The sequence below is a fragment of the Epinephelus fuscoguttatus genome, linkage group LG8, assembly GCF_011397635.1.
Source record: "Epinephelus fuscoguttatus linkage group LG8, E.fuscoguttatus.final_Chr_v1".
NCBI classification, from domain to species: Eukaryota; Metazoa; Chordata; class Actinopteri; order Perciformes; family Serranidae; genus Epinephelus; species Epinephelus fuscoguttatus.
This window is the reverse complement of record NC_064759.1, coordinates 14,205,925-14,231,107: the sequence shown is the minus strand read 5'-3', so window position 1 is coordinate 14,231,107 and position 25,183 is coordinate 14,205,925. Positions and strand designations below refer to the sequence as shown.

The following is a 25,183-nucleotide window of genomic DNA, read 5'->3' as shown; positions in this document are numbered from 1 at the left end:
CAAGAACACACACACATACACACATTGCGTGCCAATCTGTGGCTCCCCCCACCCACCATTGTTAGATTTAACCTGTTCTGTGATGATCCGAACGCCAGCCTATTTAAAACACATACTTGTATAAATGTACTCCACCCATTCAACGAAAAAAAAAGTAAAACTAGAACTTGACAGCACTTTTTAACCCTTCCTGTCAAAATTTCAAACCTCCCAAATGTTCCCTCTCTCTTCCCCAGCACATCCAAATGTTGATCCTACCTTCCCCGTCTTCATGGGCATTGGCACAGTCAGCTGGAGACGAGGCAGCGTGTGTCTCATGGCATCCATCTTTTCGCTCTTTACAACTCCTCTCCCTCGCTTTCCGTCTCTCTGTCTTTGAAAACCACTTTTCTTTTTTCTTTCCTTTTTCCTTCAACCCGTAGACGTGCAACTTAAAGGTCTGATCTCTTTGTCAGAAGTTGGGGTTAAGCGTTCATCCTCGGGGATGTCTACCTCTTTCGCACATTCTGTCAGTCACTCTCCTTCCTGTTGTATCAAAAGAGGGTGCACAGTGACGAAGGCAGATTTAGAGATACCCCTCCCCCCCACCCCCACTGAGGTCGCCTACGCGCCCCCTCTCTCCAAAACCCAACGGCCACATTTTCCGAACACTTTCCGATAAACACCATCTCGTCGTCGACCTCTCCCCGTTCAGAAGGAGGCCAGCAGGTGGATGGGGCGTAGTGTATCTAAGGTCATAACAGGACTGCGGGTGATGTAGAATAAATACCCTTCAGGCTTCACACCGCACACATTAATTCAACTGGTTCAGCAGGAAGGAAACCGGCGGATGCAACCAAAACACCTCAGAAACACAAAAATTCTTTTTCAGTCAACTCACAGAATGTCAAAGTTGAACAATCACGTAAGAACCAAAATCATATTGGCATTATGAGTCATATGACACCCAGGAACAAGCATTCAGGTAGGTGCAATATGAGAGTTAAACCATATTACATTGTACCACAAAGACAAACTGGTGCAGAAAGCTCTTCCTTTGAAGCCTGGGCATGCTGAACGTCAACCAGTGCTCTTTAAACAATACCACCACAGCCTCTACAACACATATTCAGTTATTTTTCTTTCATTTGACTTATCTTTACAAGGACGACAGTGTCAGGGCAGCCGCTGATACAGAAGAGTGAGGAAGTTAAGGGGCATGAGTTTGCTTTGTCTCTTGCACACGCATACGCACACTTCTTTTTACATTTGCACCACACTAAAGCAACTTTTATGATAATGGAACAATCATTGAAGCCAGTTTTTCAAGCAAGGAGGCCAAAAATTCTTTGGTTCCTGCTTCTCAAATGTGAGGATTATTTGTTTTTCTCTGTTCTATAGGTAATAAACTGAATATCTTTGGGTTTTGTACAGAGGTTTGGACAAAACAAGACATCTGGAGACGTCAGCATGCACTTTAGAAAGTGATGATGAGCATTTTCCATGAGGGTTGCAGCGGTATACTGCGAAACTGTATATCGCATTATGAAAATTGATCGGTATCATACCACGAATTATATTGAAACAAGAAATGCAAACGGACAAAGATTTTCACCTGTGCGTGCCCATCTTCTGTCTGTCGGACTTTTTACACATACTAGTTTTCATTCCTCTAAGGATCATCGCAACTGATAATAAGAACAGTAACTGTGTTATACCCCATACTGTAACACCTTGAAACTGTGATATTTCTGAGATCATTATTGTACCGCTAATATCTCAGACTGTTGCAGCCCTATTTTCCACTTTATCTGATGTTTTCTGTAAAGATGTTAGATAGCATTTTCTCCTTCCTAATTGTAATTTCGATATCTGAGGTTGCGTATTGACCAATACCAAGTGCCAAAATGATACAACTGCATTAAAGATGGTTGCAAAACATGATGGTGGTGTTGAAATAGGCAACACTGGTTCCACCCCTCGAAACCAAAGCCTTTCAGACTGTACACGTTGCCTTTTTACTGGTGGGGCTTCCTAGTGTAAAATATTACCAAATTGCTGACATTGTGAAAACTGGTAATGTTGTGCTTGCATTTTAAATGTGCTCTCTGATTGGCTGCTACCTCAGCCAGGTCTCTCTAGTAAAAGAGATTTTCAATCTTAATGAGACTTCCTTGTTAAATAAAGCTTAAATAAATACATACTATACCATACCCAAAACCTGGAGAGCAGTTTGCATTTTAGCACTCACAGTTTCCTTGTCTCAAAGTCAATGGGTTTTTTTGACTGGAATTTGGTTAGTTGCTGAAGTAAGAACACGGGCTTTAGATACTTTCATGTTTTGTTATATGCAGTGTTGTGTGTAACGCGTTACAAAGTAACACATTACAGTAACGTAACTACTTTTATTGGGTAAAAAATAGTGTAACGCGTTACTACTGAAAATATGGTAACGGAACGTAGTTGCTTTGTTAGTTGGGCACAACGTTACTTTTCCCGGGGACAGATTTGACGGTGACACTGCCTGTCTGCCTCAGCTGCGCACTAGGCAGGAACTGTGACAGTTGCCATGTCAACAGTACAGACAGGAGTGCCAAAATCAAGAATCGTATGAGGAATATGGAAGATAAACACGCCTCTTCGGATTATTTTAACGGTTTGTCAACCGAAGACAGGTTAGCTTATTGTAATAAGCTAACAATTAGCAACGGAATGAGGTTTCCTGACCCGTACTTAATGTCGGGTCAGTGGGTCACCGACCCAACGAAATGGCCTAAGCTACAGTGGCCGGACATTTTTTTATATCTTGTGGAGAAACCCAGCGTTTATACGAATGAAAAACTCTTGATGTGTATAATTTTGTACTTTGCGGTCATGTCCAAGATATTGAATACCGGGATTTATCTGATGGTTTTTGTGCTCTACGGACCGAAGTACTGCCGAGCCAGCAACAAGGACACAAAACAGTAACGTTAACTAATGTACAAGACCTGGGCGATTCTGAACAAGTCAACCAACTATATACTGACAGCGAACTGCACTTGTATGGCTGGGTAAGTGTTGTTTAATGTAACGTTAACCTCGCTAGTCAGACCTCAGACATGGGCAACATACGACCCCGGAACCTCAAACGAAATCAAAACGACCCCCAAAACATCAATAAAATGCAGCATTGTGTTAACAGAAAACAGAACAATCATAACCTGCCTGCCTTCCTGGCGCTGTGTGAACGGCAGCCTGTTGCAGCAGCTCCTATTTTGTGTATTTTAAATTGCTGCTGTGACATTGAAATTTCCCCCCGAGGGGTTAATAAAGTACCTACCATACCATACCAGAAGAGAAGATGAATTAATTTATTCGCAGGTCTGTAGCTTACTGCAAAGTATGAGTCTGTTACACAAACACAGTCTCACAGTTACACACGTAATAACAGAACAGAAAATGATTTATTCATGAATATGACACTATTTGTTCAAAGATAGTGTCTGTGAATATTAATATTTTCCTCATTCAGTGATGCAGCAGGTCTGGCAAATAGGCTATTAGTAGTAGTAATCTGTCATGTAACAAATTCATGTAGCCTAGTTAACACAAATTAACTCTCACTCTTTAATCTTTATTTTATCACCAAAGTGGTAAATACCAGTGGGAAACTCGAATTTTTTCACAATTAGGAAATGAGATGGGGTTCCACCCCAAGTCAAGCACCATAAAAGTAACGTAAAAGTAACGAGTAACGTAAAAAGTTACTTTTCACAGAGGGTAACTAAGTAAAGTAAGGGATTACTTTTTTTAAGAAGTAACGAGTAACGAGCAAACACTACTTTTTAAAAGTAACTTCCCCAACACTGGTTATATGGCATAAAATATGTCAGTAAATACCCCACTTGTGAATTTTGAAGCTTTAATGTATCTTAAAAAAAAGGCGGTTGCTAACAAGTGGCTACGTTAGACTACAGAATGTCATCATGATGGACATGGCTAGTGGCGATGTCAAGTCATGAGACCGTAATGTAGTTTGTTTATATCCTAATGTTAGATCTTTACTTCTGGTGCTTTTATTTAGGCTTCAGAAATAATAAACAGTTGTGAAGGTTATCTTGCTGAACAAAACGTGCAAGTATCATAAAGTTTCATTTGTCACAGAGCTTATTTTATGCAGTAATCCAAAATCCAATGGAAAAATCCCATTGGATTTTTGATTAGGGAACCAGGGCGATGCTAACTTTAACACTGGCCTACAGAAAAACATCATCCTTGAAGCGCTCCATTTAATCAATTCTTCTTCGGCGCTCTAAAACAGTAGTTGCCAGTGGCTGCACAGTGCAACGTGCTGTGTAGGGTGCTGTTTTAAAGCAGCAAAGAAGCACTGAATTTTGGGAGAACTGCCATTTCATCCGGGTGTGAAAATACTTCAATGTTTATTTATAAATGATGTCGAATCAGATTGGTGCATAGTCACGCGTACTCGCCGTTACCCTCTCCAGCATTTTAGGCAGTATCGGAGGCATTTCCAATTTTGGTATCACTATCAAAACAAAACTAATTTTATGGTCAGATCTGTAGATGATTCATGAGTTGCAGCCCTGTATAATACACAGATGTGTACTAACATAGGAAAAAAAATCCTATTGGAAACTTTCCACCATAGCCTCAGCAGGACAAGATGCAGATGTATCCTTCGACTTTGTGAGCATACAGTTTGTCTCATTATAAGTGGAAATTAAACAGACCTGACTTTCATATTTAAGGATCAGCGTCAAATCTACACATTGTTTAAATGCATCCACAGGAAAACAGGAATGCCACCAACAATTATTAAATCCATAAATACACAATATGTCATGTTTTCCCAATTTCTGAAATACCCATGTCACTGAAACACAAAAACAGAAAACTGAAGCAAAGCAGTGCAGACAGGCGAGACACAAAGGGGTTTCAGGAGGAGCACACAACAACGCACGTTAAATTTCCGGCGCAGGGGAGAGAGAGAGAGAGAGAAAAAAAAAGCATCATGGGTGGTTGGTGGTTCAAGCTTGTTATTTTAGGCATATTCCTCAGAACACAGGCGTGTTCGGAAAATAATAAGATTGCAAAGAAGTTGCGACGATTCCCATCAATTTTCTGTCTGTCTGTGAGTCACTTAATACTGACACATCATGACACAAACACACACACACACACACACACACACACACACACACACAGTTCATATCCCCTCTTCTCCTTCCTTGTCACCTTCTTTCTGTTCTTTGTCACTAACCAAGGGGATGTCTGCATGAGCTGCTGAACCTTGCAACATATTGTAACTAAAGTAAAAACAGCCCACAGTCAGACACCACAAACACATTTTGCCTTGCAAACAAAATATTGTTCGTTCACGAGCACGAACGAACATACTCAGCCATTATCATAAAGCATAATTACTGCTGTTGTAGGTTTATTCATGTTAATGAAGGATTAGTAGCTTAAAGTCAAATAACTGATATCACTGTTTGCCTTTAGGTGTGTCACTGTCACTGTTAGTCTTTCCAAAACATTCAACCACAAAAAAAAAAGTTCACCGAAAAAGTATTTTATCTAAAAAAAAAATCTTCAATTTTTTAGCTTTTTGTGCATTTGACGCTTCGGATGTTAAGATATTATCCTTCCAACAATCGCCTCTTATCTCTTTCTTTGTTTTTTGTTCTCACCTCCCACTCCTCTGTCGACGGTGGAGGAATTCACCTCCTCTGCATCTCTACGGTTTCCTCATCCCTTGCTTTCATTATGCGCACACTCTTCCTCCCTCTTAACAACAAGGATTAATTCGTTACTTGATTTAAAACATCCGATAACATTTGGAGATTTTTAACCATTTTGTCTTTATCTAACCAACAGGCCAAGCGTCATAAACCCAAAGCTACAACTGAAGTCGTACGACCAGGTCGTAAACCTTAAGCAAAACTCGAATGAAGCACATTTGGAAGGGAATTCACCGAGGGTTCGTTTTTACTGAAAAGGAAATGGAAACTTAAATCCACCATTACTGTCCACTACCACGACTCAGTGTGACTCCTTTAAAAAAAAAAAAAAAAAAAAAATTGACACAAATTTGTGCGGAGGCCAGGAAAATTACAGCAGCAGGATTGACCAAACCTGCACACAAAGATTTATTCTTCGGTGAAAAAAGCAGGTTATAGTATCCACCGTCTATATCATGAAATCCCTCTGCAGTGTGTGTGATGACTGGAACTAGAACTGTTAGTGTTATTTTTATGGGTCTTATTTTCCGTTAAAGTCTGTAAGTTTTCCCAGTCCACCTCAATTATATCAGGCTCCAGCGCTAAGGGGGAAAATATGACTTTATACTATTCACAGAAAACTGTGGCTGAGAGGGAGAAGGAGAAAAGCTTTTATGAATTCTGATGTCAGATGTTTTCCAAAGTGCCCGTACATGTGTGTGTTGTGACTGTGTGTGTGTGTATGGTGGTTAATGTCAGCACATATAGTTAGTTGCATGTGTTGTGACAGCTTTCTCAGTACTTAAACAACCAGGGATATGGATCATTCTTAGACTTAGACAAGTTAAAACTGAACTTGGAAGGAAAAAGAGTGAAATTTTAAAAGCAGACTTTACAAAATTTACCAACAATTTGTAATATTTTTACGTCCACAATATTGTGTTGTATAAAACCTGTGTATGGTTTTGTTTCTAAACACTGTAGCAGCTCAGAAACATTTTAAAAATGTACTTATTACAGTAAAATGCTCACAAGCAAGCAGCAGCTGTCCATTCTCTATAGCAAATGAAACCCTCCTCCACATGCACACACACACACACACACACACTGAGGCATCACACACACAGCTACGAGTGTTTTCATTCACATAAAACACACTACTTGAGATGTTATTCATAACCACAACACAAACAAATCACGATGCTAAACTACCACTGTGCCAGAAAAACAACAAAAGCGGCCAAACACATGGAAAGTAAGATTCAAGCTCATACCGTTTCTCCTCCACTCACTCCGTCTTCCTCTCACCACTTTTCTTCTCTGTGTGACCGACTGATTTTAAGGGCTAAGACAGAAGTTTTCACCCTCTTTACACCTTACTTATTTTGGGGTAGTGAGTGGAGTGTGGTGCTGGGACACCTTCTCTGAGGAAGAGTAGGGGAGGAGGAAATGGGGGGGGATGAGAAGAGATGCGAGTACACACACGTCTGCCAAACCAAAGCTGCACTCGGCCCAGCAGAACACTCTCACACAGGAGTATCTGAGTGCAAAAAGCAGCAAACATACACCCCAAACTGTTGTTAACACACACATGCAGACATGTCCAGGTCTTCTAATAACGCAGCTCATCTCTGCCAGGAGATAAAAACAAGCTCCACCTGCTCCGCGTCCCAACAGTTCCCTCTGGGTTGAACATTTGCATCCCAGCAGGAGATATAAAAACACATGCAACCGGGGAGAATTTGAATCTGCATTTGAATTTGTCTCTGAGAAGACGCGAGACACCATCATGATAATTAGAGTGATTGCACCCTGATGTGACGGGACCTGTGGAGGAATTTATAAAAAAGGAGAAGTCCAGTGAGTTGATGTTACTCAGCAGAACTTCTGTCTTTTACTCAAGACAGCCCCAGCAACCAGCCCTCCTCTGGCCTTACTGTCACTGGGGCATTATATGGTGTGTGTGTGTGTGTGTGTGTGTGTGTGTGTATGTGTGTGGACGCATGCGCACATTGTGGTCTTAGTTCCAAGAACACATTACATTATTCATTTGGCTGGCAGAGCAGAGGCCCTTATCCCCTCACCCTCACACACCACAAACTCTCCGCTGCGAGCTACAACAGCAGCCAGTTTGCATGCCAGACCTGAACAGCAGTGTGAATCTGCTGGAGGATTATCAGCTTATCAACACATGAAGACGAGACATTTGGGTGCACGTATATACGCTCTGTCCCCGAAATACTCACCAACTTCTAGCCTTACGTTAATGTAAATAAAATAGTCTCTTAACAGAACTGTAGTCTTTGTAAGGGCAACACTGACATCAAATATCACAGGAACTTAAAACAAATGCCTTGAAATGAGTTAATACAAATATTTTGGGGATGAACACTGGAGCCTTTTAGAAGATACTTTTCCACAAGACAACTGAGAAGTCATTTTACTTAGGATCAATTATATTTTATTGAAGGAAAAGGCCGAGTTTCTGCCGATACGATATCTTGCTAGCCCACTCGGCGATTGCCGATGAGGCCCCAGGAAAGCCGCTCAGCATTGCTTTCATTTCTTACCAGTGGCCACTCAGGTAAGCTCAAGTCCTGCAGCCCAAAAGCATTTTCCCCAAAGACCATCATTAAAAGAGACATCTGCACAACTGTAAACAGGACACCTCAAACTGCAAACAGGGTGAATTCGGACTCTTTCTATTACAAATTTTGGATCCATGGAGGTTTTGAAATTGCAAAGTTTTTCTCAACCACAGAAAAGCTAATTAAAAATCCATGACGCCATCTATAAGCTGAGCAGGAAGTTGTGGGTAGGGCCAGTGTGAGAAACACCACTGTGCATACTCAGTGGGCTGCATACCATAGACGTTAACTCGGAAACTAGAAACCTTTTTTTCTTGGCGTATGCACCAGGCAAACAATCTCATTGGAATGAATAGGTGGCATCTTGGGCTCTGGTATCTGGTTGCTGATATATTCGCACATGAATGTGCAGCTGAGAGATGTGTTCAAGCAGCATGTTTGCTACCATTACGTTCCACAAGCTCTCCTTGCTTTTTTTTTTTTTTTTTTAAGTCTTGTAAAAAAAATATAGGAAATATTCTTAGTATGATTTTCCTCATTAAACACAAAAATATAACTGTACACCTTCTTTTCAATTGTGTCTCTTTCACCGTACTAAGACTAGCGTTAGCTTAATTGCCTCGTTAACTCATCATAAACTGACTGGTCCAGACACAAGGTCCAGATTTCTCCTTAGTCATTAGTTCAAGGTCCACACAGGTTAATACATTCAGCGTCACACTTGCGTTTGGTCATGCCATCAAGCTAGTTTGCTGTCTCTGTCAAGTAGCTGTCTGTTCGTCACTCACTCTACAGCAGGAAATGGCACTTCAGAATAAACACTCTGTGCTGGAGATTCACTGTACTTAAGAGTGTTTTTAACAAACTTGACATGTGGGTGAGTCACTTGTGGTCCATTCAGAATGGAACCATGACCCACTTTTGGACCGCGACCCACCAGTTGGAAACCACTGACATAAACAAAAAACACTTACCAAAATAAACGGGAATAAACCCTAAATTCACCGTGTTAGATGTGAGAATATGTTGGCTCTTAGGGCAGACTGATATATCTTTATCATATCAATATCGTGACATGAGACAAGATGTCGTCTTAGATTTTCAATATTTTAATATTGTATTGTTTCCTGGTTGCAATGGCTGCATTACAGTACAGTGATGTAATTTTCTGAACTTTTCAGACTGTTGTAGCTGTTCTATTATTTGCTTTTACCCACTTAGTCATTATATTTACATTACTCATTATAATTTATCAAAAATATTAGTGTGTAAATTGTGAATGCACCAATAGTCAACCTTGCAATGTCCTTGTAATATCAAATATTGATTTATTTGGTCAAAACTATTGTGATATTTGATTTTCTCCACACCGCCCAGCTCTTCTGGCTCTACTCCCTGCAATCTTTCGCTCTGTGCCAGCTGTCTGTTGAGCAGCATTCCTGACATGTACTTTGGAGGCAGGCCGATTAATGTGAAAAATATAATAACAAAAATTGTCTAAAAAACAACCAGTGAGTCGCCGATATATTTGTCCAAGTGCCCGACCCTATAACTCGCCTTAAATTACAATTCAATATATACTGTCGATAATACTGATATATTACTCTGGCCAATGTGCAACCCAACATGCTGAATTATCAATTTCACACTTATTTATTTTTAATATGATACTAATATAATAAACTGGGTTTATTACTTATTTATTTAATTGGGGGATGAATAGACTGGGGATAGTTGTATATTAGTTGTTAATAAATTTGGGAATTTATTGAAATAATATGAGTTAAACAAGAAATATAAGAAAGGAGTAGGAACATTTAATTTTTTTTTTTTTATTTATTTATTTTTTTTGGTGTGGAATAAAGTCCTTCATTCATACAACAGAAGTTAAACACACCAGTTTATTTCCTGTCAATTTTGCTTGTGAGGCTCCATGTTTGAAGGTTCTTTGAAAATACAGAGTGGGTTTCATGCATTTTATTTATTTTTTTGTTTTGCAGTTTTGTTGTAAGCTATGTTTTTACAGAGCAAAGTTTTTTCCTACTTACAGCTTTTTCATTCTGCGTGTGAACACTCTGCAACTGATGAAAGTTATTTTCCTACATAAGTTAAAGCACATATATTCTTAGTTTTTTCTGAGAGGAGTGTTATGTGTAACGTCTCTGCCCTGTTAGCTGCTGTGAAAGGAGGAGGAAGCGGGAGCAGGAAAAGAAATAAATCTGAGGTTGGAAAGAGGAAAACAGTACGAGATTTGAGAAAAGACAACAAAAGGAACATGAGGGAGGTATGTTTTCTAAAAACACACATGTTCTTAGAAATCACACCAGAAAAAAGGAGGGTATGAAGGGGGAGGAGAGACACATGAGAGTGAGTGAATGGGGAGTGGGTGTTGAGAGATACACTCTAAGAGATAAAGCAGAGAAGAGGGGAGGTTGAGACAGGAAAATCTAGTCCCAGCCTCGAACAATCTGTGTTAGCGAGGAGACATGAAACAAGAGGAGACAGAGTTAGGTTACAAGGGGAGAGGAAGGGGGAGACAGAAAAAGAGAAGGGAGAACAGCAGTGACATGACGACTGGGAGATAAACAGAGCAAGAGGTGAACACATGCACGCAGCCACAGGAAGTAGCAAGAGTCCTTGCAGGTGTGTATGTGCGTGTGTGTGTGGGTGTGTGCACAGATGTCTGAGGGAGAGATGTGGTGGCAGCCACCTCTATCATTAGCATCACCAAAAGGGAGTTTCACCCTAAGATGGAGAACACACACAGATGTGAGAGAGGAGGCATGCTGACGGAGTGGTTTCACACTTTACTAGCTCTTACAGCTCCTTATCTGGTCAGCAGTTTCTACCCCCCCAAAACACTCCACAACTCTGTGTGTGTGTGTGTGTGTGTGTGTGTGAGAACGCTGGAGCTGTGTGGGCGAATCAAACACGGCACCTCTATTGATACATAAGAGCAGGAGAGAAACTTTGTGTATGTTTTTTGCGTGTGGTTTTTAATGATTTGTCTGATGAGCTCATGTGAGTGGATGAAGCTGAGGGACGTTTCCTCTCTGAGACGACTGTTTACACTGCATGTGAAAAACTGTAATGAAAGCAACAAGGGAGCGATAAAGTATCATTACAGTCAAACATACAGTAACTCATCAGCGTACTTGCTGTAACTCAGCGGAGGCGTCCTAACTTGTCAGTCCGCGGTACAATCAGATGAGCTGCGTAGATATTTATCGTGGAATGGAGCACCGGCCGAGGAACTCAGGTCAAAATCATAAATTATTTTACACTGAGCATTTACATAGAGAGTAAAGACATGTTTTAAAGATTAGCTTGAGGAATATTTATTTCAGGTACAGTAGGAGGACTTCATCCGTAACGTGAAAGTCACTTTTCAGTCAGACTTTACATCGAGGCCAATATCATGACGCCTCTGAAATCTGTGCCAAGAAACAAATGATATTTAATTCTGTGTTGTTAAATAAATTTCTGATTTTCTTATGTTACAGATTAGATGAAGCTACGAAACTATGAACATTCAGCTTTTTGTCTGATTGATGCCAGAAACAACCCAATAAAATATTGAGCTGCACTGTCCCTTTAACTTACTATTTTTGTGTTATATTAAAGCCTCTGTTATGTATATAAGTGTCTGTTTTGTAAGTAGCTGAAGAGCAAATTATTTTTGACGCTTTATTTATTTATTTTTTCTTTTATGTAGAGGGTATAAGCAATGTTAAGTTTACTGTAAAATTATGTATTTTTCCATCATCTGATACTGAATATTTTGAGCAACATTTAAATAAAATGTGAGTAAGTAATTAATAAAAGAGTATAAATGTATTTAACATGAAACTATAAACTGTGAGGAAACATTTGAAGTAGCGTCAGATTTTACAAGAAGTACATTTGTGCATCTGTGTTCAGTTGGACCTGAACATAAGAACTAACAATGTAATAAATTTATCCAACAGTTTGTTAATTAGTAATTACTTCAGTTTTAATCTATTTTGACTCCTATATTACTTGTATTTTCAAAACTGTGATTTTCATTTTTTAAAATAATAAACTTCACAAAAGCAGCTCGAGCACAAACTTTATTAAGGTTTTCCAGAGATGCAGTAAATCTGTAAATGTATGTATGTGTACGTTTAGATTACTGTAGGTGTACTCGTGTGTATGCGTGTGTGTGTGTGGGGGGGGGGAAGATGTTTGACAGATACGACTCTTACAACACGTTATGTCTCTTCCTCTTGTTCACCCCTCAGTCAAAGTGGTGGGCTGGTTGTGGAGACAGGGTGAAGTAGATAGAGCAAAAATAACGATGTAGTATTACAGCTGCAGGATATGAAAAAAATAATATTGTGATTAATTTGACAGATGTTGAGATGAGACTCATGCCTCATGAGATGACGAGACTCATGACAGTGACTCATGATTTTACTGAATATTGTAATTCTTTGCATTTTATTTCGAAGAATGTGAATTTTGCTGAGGTCTGTACCAAACGAGGAAGTTCTCTTACATCTGGAAGGAGGATTTTTAGGCCGGGGCGTCTCTGTAACACTGCAGTACTTTGTTTATAAAGGGCATGTTGTGACACATTTTACCTTTATTAAAAAATGCAGCTCCTACTAATTGGATATTGCACTTGGCAATGATGCGATTTCAATAATACTGGATTAACTGTGCAGCCCTATGTAGTGTGACGTGTACAGTCGCTTCATGTGTACTTACATTGTGCAGCTACTCTGCCTGTGAATATAATTATGCAAAGAATGAATACAGGAAATAACTGCAATAAAAGAAAGAAATGATCTTATATGAGTGAAAATGTCTTCAACCAAAGAAAAATTAATGGCGGCCGCAGAAACAACAACCGGTTTTGGAACTTTATCAGGTGATAAGAACACACATATTGTCTCTGTGCATGTGTCGCGTTTTCAGTTGCCACATCACTGGGAGGGTCTCAACAGCTCTCCTACACAAATGACCTCCTGTTTCAGAGGAAGATGTTGCAAAAGCACTGGACACACACACACATACACACTTATACACACACGCACACACAAACACAGAGAGAGAAATGTCGCAAAACTAACTGATCCTGATCAGTTTCCTCTTCCTGTGCGAAGTAAAAATGGTCGACCACTAGAACAGATGGAGAGATAAATGGAGGACACGGTGACACATAGGAAAAGAGCAAAGACAGCTCTGACAGAGATTAAGAGAAAACAGAAAAAAATATTCAGATCTGTAGAAGCAGAGAGAGGTAAAAAGACAGTTTGAGGACTTCAGTGAAAGATGTGTCACCCTCCTGATATATCAGATTAAGGACGTGGTAGGGAGGGGAGGAGGTTTGTTTTTACTGCAGCTACAATCCATGAATTATCAGAACTTCAAAACCCAACTTGACTTGTGGTCCAGCTGTGCTGCAGGAACCAGACAGCTGCGCAGACGTGAGGTTAAACTGACTGACTACTTCTTTTCCTAATGGACGTCTCACAGCAACATTTTCTCTCTCACACTCAGAGTGACGGATGTTTGACGAGGCAAAATAGAAGGAAGAAGTGGTTTATTAAAAGGAGTCTGATCCAAAAGTCAAATCAGCTGTGTCATATTTCATGTCTGCACCATAATAACATTTGTTTTTCTCATAATAACAAAACAAAGGTGACTTTATTTTTCCAAAAGGGATTATTTGCAGCCGTTTTGGAATAAAAGCCTCTGTTTGCTGCTGGAGTTCCCCTTTGAACATCACACATGAAAGGGGTCAGTTTCAATGACTCCCTTTGCCTGCTCATGTTTGGGTGTTTATTCTCTCACTTTCCCTGAAGCGTTGTCTCACTGTACCTATTTATGATAACCGCCCGCTCAATTTGTACAGAAACAATTGCACTGTTACTAGAAGAGCTGAATCACGATCCCTCCTTCAGCCCGTAGCTTCTTTTTTTTCTCAAGCCTGTCTCTCTCCTCTGACTCTTTACAAGAAGAAGAAGAAGAAGAAGAGTCACGGCCACCTGCTGATCTGTTAGCACCGGGCAGCGTGGGCTGCGAGGCTGGTGGTCGAGAGCGAGGGAGGGCTGTCAAATGCTACAGAAACTCATGACTGAAAAGAGGAAATGGCAGATACATAACTTCCTCTATTGACACAGATCGAGTGGGGGCAACTCTCAACTGTAGTCGCAGCAGCACTCTGGATTACGGACACTGTGTAGTCACCCCTGGGCTATGACTGCCTCAGTGTGGGGAAACAACCGCCATATATGGTGAAAACGCACTATTTTGCAGAGGTCAAAGGAATTTGGTCATGGTTTACGTGCATTTTTAAATAAAGGGGACTTCCAATCATAAACCTGAGTGAGATAATCATCATGACTTCATGAAAATAAAACACAGACAGAAATATATTCTTCTCGACAAGCAAAGGCCCATTTTTTTTTACGTTGATGACACACCAGTGTGACTGCAGAAGTGTCATCTCTCCTTGTTTGCTGCATGATCAAAGTAAAAGTAGGGAATAGAGAGATTTTCTCAGAGTAACGGTTGTTGCAAAGTAGACAGAAACGGCCTGACAAAAAGGGGTGAGACACCTTCAAATATTACCTCTTTCAACTCCCATTCTCCCTCCCCCATTCTGGTCTCTCGCTCCCCACCTTCCTCCCACTCAGTTGGTTTTGTATGAAACTGAAAGACCCATGTCTGAAAAGGGGGAATTTATATGGGCTCACATGCCCTAATTAAAGCATTTCCTGGAACTGTGTGCATGCATGTATATATATGTGTGTGTGTGTGTGTGTGTGTGTGTGTGTGTGTGTGTGTGTGTGTGTGTGTGTGTTCCTCGCCTGACAGACCACTCAAAGTCACTTCCTCCTACCCACCACTAGTTCACGGACACATGCTTGTCACCAGTCATCCTCCAGCAAAGCCGAGGTCACATGATTTGTCACACCAACCTGCCCACCACACACACACGCGCACCGAAGTCACAAAAAATACTCGGCTCAAATAAAATACGAGTGTCGATGAGTGTATTTAACACAAAATCAAGCTTAAACTTAACATTCAAAGAGGCCTATACACCGCTGTATGAGACTTTATCCTTCACATACTGTAAATGTATATTAAAGTATTTAAAAATATAGTTTAGGAGTCGTGTTTCCTCTCATGATAATCAGCAGTCATCAGGAGGAGACAGAGGCTGGTCTGTAGTTGTTTGACAGCTGAAATCAGTGCGTTACAACACTACGAAAAATGCACTGAGTTTGGTTTATGCTACATAATTTTAGTTTTAATGTTAATGCACCATGTTTAGTCATGGTAGAGTCTTTTTTCAGTGCATTTATGATCATTTGCATAGCAGCGGGTGAAGCGGAGGAAATCAGATATCGCTATTTTTAACCAAATACCCCGATACTGATATTGTCATGATGATATAGGTGCTTTCACATTATATTTACACAGTGAGATTTCTGATAAATAATAACCAGTAATGTGGATATAATGACTACGTGGGTAAAGGCAAATAATTGAACAGCAAGAACAGTCTGGTAAGTTCAGAAAATTGTAAAACATATCCAAAATCTAAAATGATATCTAGTCTTATATCATAATATCAATACAATGCAAATATATTGCTCAGCCATAATTTGACAAAAAAAAAAAGAATATCAAAAATATGTATTTATGGCTTGGTTGGTTGTTGTCTTTCTTGTTGTGTTCAAGTTTTAAGTTAAAAAATTTGGAGGAAAATTAACGTTTTTTTTAACCTGACTTTTCCTTGGTTGAACAGTAACTTAAATTTGAGTGATATTAAAAACCTGAAAAAAGTGAGTGTAAAAGAAGTACTGCAGTAATATTCTATATTAATTTTTATGGGGTATAATGAACATTAAATTTGCTATCTGTAATTTTTTATATAGTACATTAGTAAAGTAATAAAGTACATTAGTTAAAGGAATCAGAAATTAGGGTTTTGGGCTGGCCCAGAAACCTCTTTTTTCCCCAATTTAATAATATCTAAATTTATAATTTTTTTCCAGTTGCATTTTAATTGCAGGCATAGGCAGATTTTGGGGGGTGGGAGGAGGACATTTGTCCATTAAAGTAGCAGAGGACTTTTATCAAAATTTAAGACATTTAAACCATAAATTGATACAGAAAATGCACAAACTACTGCATAGAAATACAGCAGAATGCAGGAAAGTAAGTATTTGATGCTCAAAATTTTCTTGCAGAGGACCCCCACATCCCCCGTTTTATGTATGTTCTCCCCTTAATGTTGAAACGAAACCTACACCATTGATCGCAGCTTTTTAAATGAGTTATCATAACGTTATCCTGGAGCTAAAGAAGCTGTTAATGTTGGCAATGAAGAACTGTGTCTTGGTTCAGCCTTCTTATTACTGTTACACTAACATCAATACGGCTTTAAAGCTTCTCAAAAGGCAGCGCTGCTTTGTTGTGATTATATCACATACCAAAAAACCTATAAATATCACAAGCCCGTTTTAAACACAAGAGTGTATTTCTGGCATCACTCCCGAACCTTCCTTAAAAGCCGATTGAAGTCGTTGAGCGTCTGCAGCTGACAAACTACAGAGGAGTTAACTTCCAGGTTGCCCATAAAATATTCAACTGCTTGACCACTTTATTCAGCTCATATTTATTCCAAGGACAATGATGTTTTCCAGAAGCCCATCCTCTTTATACGTCCTATAAACCAATAATGTTTAATGAGGTCTGACCCCACAACAATGTGTTTGTGGTGTTAACGGCAGAGTGACAGGATAAATAAAATAGATGCAGATTTAACTGTTCTGGGTGATTCATAGAAGAGAAAGTAGTCAAACCCTTTTATCTGAGTACATGTGTTACTCAGACACACGGTGTGCTGAGCTCCATAAACTCAAATGATCTCAGTCCATTTTCAATCATTTAGAATTGATTCAACTTTCATCTGTGATTCTGTGTGTGTGTGTGTGTGTGTGTGTGTGTGTGTGTGTGTGTGTGTGTGTGTGTAACATGGAGTGAGAGGAGTTGAAGGCAGATTCGCTGTTGTTTTGAAGCTGAAATCTGTAACGTTTAAAACTACTCTGTACTGGTTTCAGTGAGGTATGTGAAAACACAAACTGTGCATTTAGTGCGCATGTTGATCAAGCTTGTTTGATTTGATTGAAAACACCAATCACATCTTAACCTCCATCACTTAAGTGTATTAACATTCACATTACATGGTTCGCCAGTGGCGTTTTTCCTGCACGGCAACAACAAAATGAAACAACTTCACAAACGTGCACCTCCCCAGAAATGTAACTACACGTCGCAGTGACGGAGACCTCCTGTCTATTTTTGTAAGCTGAAACAATTTCCATCAGTGGAAACCAATCTTTTATTTACTTTAATTTCACAGATAAGAAACAATAAATTGTGAAGACAATAAAGCCTCCATAGGAGGAGGAAATCTCCACTATGTGCTAGGCTAATTTATACAATGTAAAATGCCATGGGCTGGCGCTAATAACGTTAGCATGTTGTATTTGTTTGGAAAACGTGTTTAGTATAAGACAGTTGTTTTGTCAGTGAACCTTGTGAGTTGTAATGAAGCTAAATTATGTAACATTACCTTTGTTAAATGTTGCTGTTGTCCCTTGCTCCATAAGAGAGGAGGAAAAGTTCATTGGCTGCTAGGCTAATTTATACAATATAAAATGCCATAGGCTTGTGCTAATAACGTTAGCATGTTGTATTTGTGGGGAAAATGTGTCCAGATAAAGACAAGTGCTTTGTCTGTGAATGCTGCAAGTTACAGTGAAGCTGATTTGTGTATTTGTGTTTGAAATTGTCTCTATTAAGCCATGTTTAATGTGTGTTTAATGTGTGTTTTGAATCAACTAAGCTTTACAGTGCTTCACAGAAACCCCACAGCCAACTAGTGTTTTGGAGGTGTAACTGCAGAGTGACACAGACACACCAACGCACAAGTATAAATGCTGCTTAATACTGATGCCTTCATATGAACTACATAAGCAAAAAAGTCCATCAGCGATATAACTGACTCTTTCTAGAGTTATTTTTAATGCTTGTCCTTATGTCCGACGAAACCATTTACATGATACAAACTGAAAGTGAGTACACAGTGAGTATATTTGACAGTTCAGTGGAAGCAGGAGAAGATTTCTCTTATAATTTGGGTTTATGGCCAATACTGGGGGCAGGATCAGCAAAGAGAAAAGAAAAGAGTTGACTGAAGAACCAGAAAAAGCTAAAAACTGAGAAGGACAGTGATAGAGCACAGGCGAAAACACCAGTCGGCCTTGGTTGTCCAACAAGTGGAAAGAACTGCAGGATAAGACATGACTCACGTCCAATCCTGAATTAGCCCTCTTTCGCCTACACAGGTATGTAATATGTCTGTTCTGTTTATGAGATACATCTCGAGACATGGTTTTACATCAATATATGAATTACCATTGGTGGCGAGAACAAAGTTTATTTTGTCTCACCATCATCACATTACAGCTATTAATCTTATATAGCCACCAATCACTATACAAAACAAAACAGCTCTATTTTTTTTTTATAAAGAATAACAAATCTTTCACTTGCTTCCAAAAAAAAATGCACACACTCCCCAGATCACAATCTTTATGACACAAAGCATTTGTGCTCATGGAAACTACCGCTTTTGTCAACAGGGGCCACCAAAATCCGAACAAAATGAAAGTTCCTTGTAGCAGCTTTTAAGACATCAGTATGAGTCAAACAAAGCACTTGTAGAGGGGTTTGAAACTCCTTTCACCCACACAGTTTCTGGACTTCTACCTCAAACTTTTTTTTATCATTCTTCACATGATCTAAAATTTGATTTCAGAGCTCTAGTGTGTAGGATTTAGTGGCATCTAGCTGTGAGATTCCAGAGCTGTGTCAATCATGTAGGAGTACCAAGATGACAGGAATGAAAACACAGAAGAGCAAATGACCCTATCTAGAGCAGTGTTTGGTTTGTCCATTGTGGGCTACAGTAGAACAACATGGTGGACTACGTGATAGAGGACCTGCTCCATATGTAGATATAAACGGCTCAGTCTAAGGTAACGAAAACACAATGATTCTTAGTTTCTGGTGGATATACACTAATGAAAACATAATTTTGAATATTATACATGATTTTGGCAAATAGATGCCTAGCAATGAGGTTGCAAATTACAATCAACTGAAACTCAACTGTAGGAGTACTATGATGGCCGACATGAAGTTGTGAATGGCCATACCTAGAGCTGGTATTTCATTTGTCTGTTAGGCTACTGTAGATCATATTAATGATATAAACTGCTCTTTCTAAGGTAACAAAAACACAATAATTCTTAGTTTCAGTTAATTATACACTAATGAAAACATAGTTATGAATATTATACACCATTTCTGTCAGTATATGGCCCTAAATCCTACACACTGGACTTTTAACAAGAGACTGGCTGCAGGGATCCCACACACTTTCATGGACAAAATTTCAAAACCAATACATCACTTTTTAAGGACCCATTACAATATTGGGGTTTTTTTGTCCCACTTGCCTGGCACTTTTTAAACATATCAGATTCAAACTCTATTCAAACATAATTTCAGCTAGCTGGCAAATATCAAGAGAGAGAGGGAACGTGGGTATAAAGTGAAGAGATGTACATGATGGTAAACTACACGCTGTCACACATCGCTGCATATTACAGCAACGTTGCGTAGACAGTTTCAGAAAATACATTTGTGGTTTTATTACATGACAGTTTCATAACACGCAACACAATTTCATGACTTTTCCAGGCTTTCCGTGACCGTGGGAAACATGTGAATCTCCAAAAGTGTGTTTGAAAGTGTGCCCCATAATCTCTACCCGTGCAATTAATCACGCCTCAGTCTTCTCCGTCACAGCAACTTCGAGTGTGGCCATTTGGAACAGGTATTAACACCTTTCCTTTAAAATGCATTTGGACGACACTTTGTACCAACTACTTTGTTTAACGTAAACAAAACCCTCAAAATCATCTTTATTAGGGCTAATATATTTTGAGAAAACCTCCTAAAATGGTTGACAGCATAGATATAAGAGTGTTTGAAAGAGGGAGGGACAGATTTTGGAACTGATGATATGACACATACAGTAATAATTCGATAAGTTATTCCTACCTCCAGTCCATAAACCCAGGAGAAGATGGGTGCCTGCTTTCTTCTGCCTCCCGCTCGTTCCCCTCCTCTTTGGTCCTTTGCTTGGAGGTCAGCAGAGTTCATACACCTTAAGGAAAAGGCAAAGCAATGTTAAAAATGTCATCTGAGTGGGGGGGGGGGCCGGGGGTCAGGCATTCACCAAGTATGTGAACAAAGACATGAGAGAAAACACAAAGTGCTGACTAATTAAAGCACTTGTTTCTCCTCTGTTGTAAAATAGATTGGCTACTGAGCATGTGAGTAAACACACACACACACACACACACACACACTCATCTGCAATCATATGATGCATCAGATGTAATTTGGGGTGGAGTTGGGGGGTTCTTGTAAGAGCAGAAATAAAAAGACGTTGATAGAAACCGACCGCTTCCTACTTTGACTTCTTCGGAAAAGAAGTTCTCCAACAGTCAGTGAAGTTGAGAAAGCCCACACACACACACACACACACACACACACACACACACACACACACACACTGTGACACACACACACACTTCTGTGAGATGAATGTGATTAGCAGCATACTGTATGTACTGTACTGTTTAGATTTCCACAGCTCTCCAGGAAATATTCAAAAAATGTAGGCTGTGATGTGGAGAACATATCTGAAGTGCAGATTCGGACTAAACACGGGATGATGGAGCGTCGGGGGGGAAACAAGAGATAGCAGAGGCAGGCCCTGCAGAAAGCAGAGCAGGACGGAGGTCGTGTCAGGACAGCAGGAGCGAGGGATGAAGCACAGATGTCCAATTATGTTGCAGACAAAGTTAGGGCAAAACAGAGCTGGCATTAAGAATTTATTTCAAATGCCTGATGGCTCTTCCATATGTGGGCAGCCGTCCCAGCACGAGAAGGCATTGGATGTCCACTCACATGATGGCATGCACACAGGGAACAGTGAAACAAAAAGAAAAGGGGACTTCTTCAAACTTTTGGTCACAAGCTCAGGCTGTAGCCGACGTGTCAGACCCCTCAGAGGCCCAGAGGTGAGCCACAGAACAACTAAAAAGGCTGCGACAACACCTGAGCCTAAAGGGCATAAGGCATTAACTACCTGCATGGACGGCTAAAGATTTAACCAAACAGGCTGTGCCCAAGACAGGGAAACCAAACCCAAGCCAGTTGAGCTTGTTAGGCCGGTCTGTCAGAGGGGCGAGTCAGCAACACATCTACCTCTGTAATCACACACACAAAGCCCACTTGCATGCCAGCCCTCCCCACCCATGAGGTAGGCAAAAGCCTTAACCTAACATTACAGCCTGAGCACATCCTATTGTAACACAGGATAGGGACAGGATTAAAATAAAACACTAGGTGCGCCATGATGATGATGATGATAGTGGGGATGATGATGATTAACAGACCACTGAAGGGAGATCATTTCGGTACAAGAGGGCTAAAACCCAACACATCCCGTGCGTGCTGTGCGTGCCCACAAGCAGCGCAGAGAGGCAGGTGATGTGCGTGAGAGCAGGTTAGGTTTTGGATGTCAGCCGGTGTTCTCGGCTATAATTAGCAGCCGAGTCTCCAGAAATGTACCCGCCGACCCTGCTCTGCCTCTGCCTGTCTCACCTGGCCGCGCGCGCACACAGACGCACATATGAAAGCTGCAGCACCTGCTCCAAACACACACACACACACACACACACACACACACACACACACACACACACAGTCTCAGTTTCTTTTTCTTTAACGCACAGGCTCAATAGGAGACGCGCTGTGGCTGTATTATAAACGGGAATGAATGTCGACGGGAGTTACCGAATACCCGTGACGTGGTTAGTCCTCCCATGACCCCGATCAGAACCGTGAAGGAGGGAGGGAGGGAGGGGGGAGGAGGGAGGCTATAGGTTGAGGCGAGCCGGCGCTGTCATGGCACACACACATGTCACTTACATCACATTTAAGTTAAAGGTGCGATATAATTTCCATTCAGGTGAAGCAGTTACCTGAGTGCCGGTGTGTCACCTGTTCAGGCTCGTCGCCTCCCACCTGACCGGCCTCCGCACTTCCTGGATTATTCCGTCCCACCCTGCTTACTTCTTCTACTTCTTCTTCTTCTTCTTCTTTATTTTATCCTCCCTGCTCTTGTTTAGTTGTCTCCACCGGGGGTCACCGCTCCCGCCGTCCTCAGCTCGACACCTCCTTTTTTTAATCTTCGCCAAAAGGTGCGTCGGCGTCTCTCCTGCGGCTCCTGTCTTGTCTCTGCAGCCCGCCGGCTCTCTGCTGCTCTGACCCCCCTGCCTGTCTGCTGCCTCCGCTGGCCCACTCCGACTCCCAGCTCCTTCTTTCTGAGAACCAGGAAGCGGCTTGCCCTACTTACACCCAGTCGCGGATTGGCTCTGGCAGGGCTGGAGAAGAGACCGCCGGGGTGGGCAGGGCGCAGGGGAGGGAGGGAGGGAGAGGACGGAGGGGGTCCGGCTCTGACGCGATAGGCCAGGAGCGGTGTCTGTCGCGGTGCCGGTGGCGGAGGGAGGAGAGAGGTGGGCAGGTTTGGAGACCCCGCTCCTCCTCCCTCCTCCTCCTCCTCCTCCTCTCGCAATTGGGCATCAACGCGCATAGGTGGGTAGATGAGGGCGGGCAGCGAAAGCGGATTGAAGGATATCTGCGTATTGCTTACCTGTCAGACGCAAAAGCGTTTTCAGTCGAAACAGACTTAGTGGCCCCCTCCTCATGACTCAGCAGAACTCCCTGAGGAGCCATCTGGAGGTGATGGAGAGATGGGAGCGCACAGGAGTCCGAACAGGTGCCTGGACTGAGGCTGAGAGATGATTCAAAGTTAAACGGAACTTATTGTGCTAAATGAAACTCATACAGAGGATGTGTCACATCCAGTGTGAACAGCAGCAAAGGGCAACACTAAAAGGGACTTTTTAAAATGAATCGGTGAATCAGACAAAAAAATATGGTTTGCTGAAAAGAAGAAAAACGCAGTTGTTTCTTTATGATTTTTTTTCCAGGTAGAGAAAGTGACACTGAAACAGCAGCTCTAATTTCACTGCACACACTAAACCCTGAGCACTTAGATATATGCCTCCTGTTTGAAGTGGTTATGGGGATGGGGATCACCGCGCGTTTTTCAAGGTTTGAATCTTATCCTCGGCTACAGTAGCTCCAGCAGTGTGTTGGTGGGTTTGAAGTAATGCTGCAGGAAGTCTATATATAATTTTGCGGTGAGCTCAGCCAGCCCACCCAATACCGCCCCCCTAACCTTAAATCTGTGCTTGTTCTGTGGTTGTGCCACCAGACAAAGACGTAAAACTACATGTGCACCACATGTTCCATAGGTGCAACTGAGTCCCCCTTCCCCATGTTAGTTTGTTTTAAAGTGAGGGGGGGGGGGGGGGGGGGCGAGACCCAGTGCCGGAGCTAGCACATTCAGTGCCCTTGCACGCCTCCCCTGGCGACCCCCCCAAATTTCTTCTATTTCTTCTTCTTATTGTTATTATTATTCTTTTTATTAATATTATTATTATCATTATAAGTTCTCAATCTCAACCTGAGTCAGAAAAGCCCCACGGGTTGGACCGTGTTCAGGCTGAAAATGTGTGCTGATTGGCTGGGTCGGGTAGGGGCTCCGGCTGTGGAAAAAAAAAAAAAAATCTTGTTTTCGAAATAAATAAATAAATAAAATAAAATAAAATAAATTTGAATAAATAATAGAATTAAATAAATAGAAATAAATAGAATTAAATAAATAAATAATTAAATAAATAGAAATAAATAAATAATTAAATAAATAGAAATAAATAAATAAATACATGCATACATACATGAATAAATACAAAAATAAATATTAAAAAGTGAGAAACGTGAGGACATTAGAAGCCGACTTTTTCGGGGAGTCAGGCCTGGTCGGGCTCATGCTTAGTATTTTATGTGATGATCTCTGATGGGCTGCGTTCAGGCTTCAGGCTTTAACCCACATGGGTCGATTCAATTTGGGTTGTAATTTTTCGGCCCACTGAGAACTCTAGTATTATTATTATTCATTCATTCATTCTTTTTCCATAACCGCGTATCTGGAGCCTATCCAAGCTGACACTGGGCAAGAGGCGAGGTACACCCTGCACAGGTCGCCTGACTATCACAGGGCAGACACATATTATCATCTTTTACATGTATCTCATTATTACTAACAAGAGCTAATGAGAAATCAATATATAAAAACAACAAATGCAGTAATGCTAGATAACAACCAAGTCTTCCTTGTGTTTTTGCACTGCACCCTGCATGGCTTTTGCCTTTTCAGTTTTGAGTGACGCCCTATGTGGTGCCTATGTCGCCTATAGGAAGATACGCCCCTACTGAGACATGAGGAGGTCGCAAGATGATTCATAAGATAAAAACTGAGAAATGTCGCTGTTTTTTTCTGACCTTTTGTTTTATTCGTTGCTGTTATATTGTGAAATTCTTGATACCTTAATCTCCCCAGGCCTCCAAAACTGACTCATAAAAAAGGAAAGCTGTGTGGTTGAACTGGTAGCAAAAAGTGCCACCTGTAACAAATGGTCATGAATGAATAGGTTGGAAAAGCATGTTTGAATTATTTATTCTTCCTTTTTGAATTATACTTATTTAATTCTGCTATTCCCCTGCTATTCTTGCATTTATATTTAACACACTTATAGATTTCATTTCTCAACATTTTTTGTAATTTACACTGTTTGT

General features: G+C 40.8%; 1 protein-coding gene across 2 annotated transcripts in view; it reads right to left on the bottom strand.

Moving 5' to 3' along the window:
* zbtb7b (zinc finger and BTB domain containing 7B) overlaps nucleotides 1-22,862 on the bottom strand; it is a 28,393-nt gene extending 5,531 nt beyond the window's left edge. Inside the window, exons 1-2 of one of the 2 annotated variants that reach the window (XM_049584246.1) lie at nucleotides 22,462-22,862; nucleotides 20,468-20,573 (exon numbers count right to left, since the gene is read on the bottom strand). In XM_049584246.1, the coding sequence (XP_049440203.1) occupies nucleotides 20,468-20,569 (102 nt within the window). In that variant the 5' untranslated portion in view covers nucleotides 20,570-20,573; nucleotides 22,462-22,862. Of the gene's footprint in view, nucleotides 1-258; nucleotides 531-20,467; nucleotides 20,574-22,461 lie in introns of those variants that run through there. The other variant, XM_049584247.1, reaches the window with a different exon arrangement.
* Nucleotides 22,863-25,183: the final 2,321 nt, after the last annotated feature.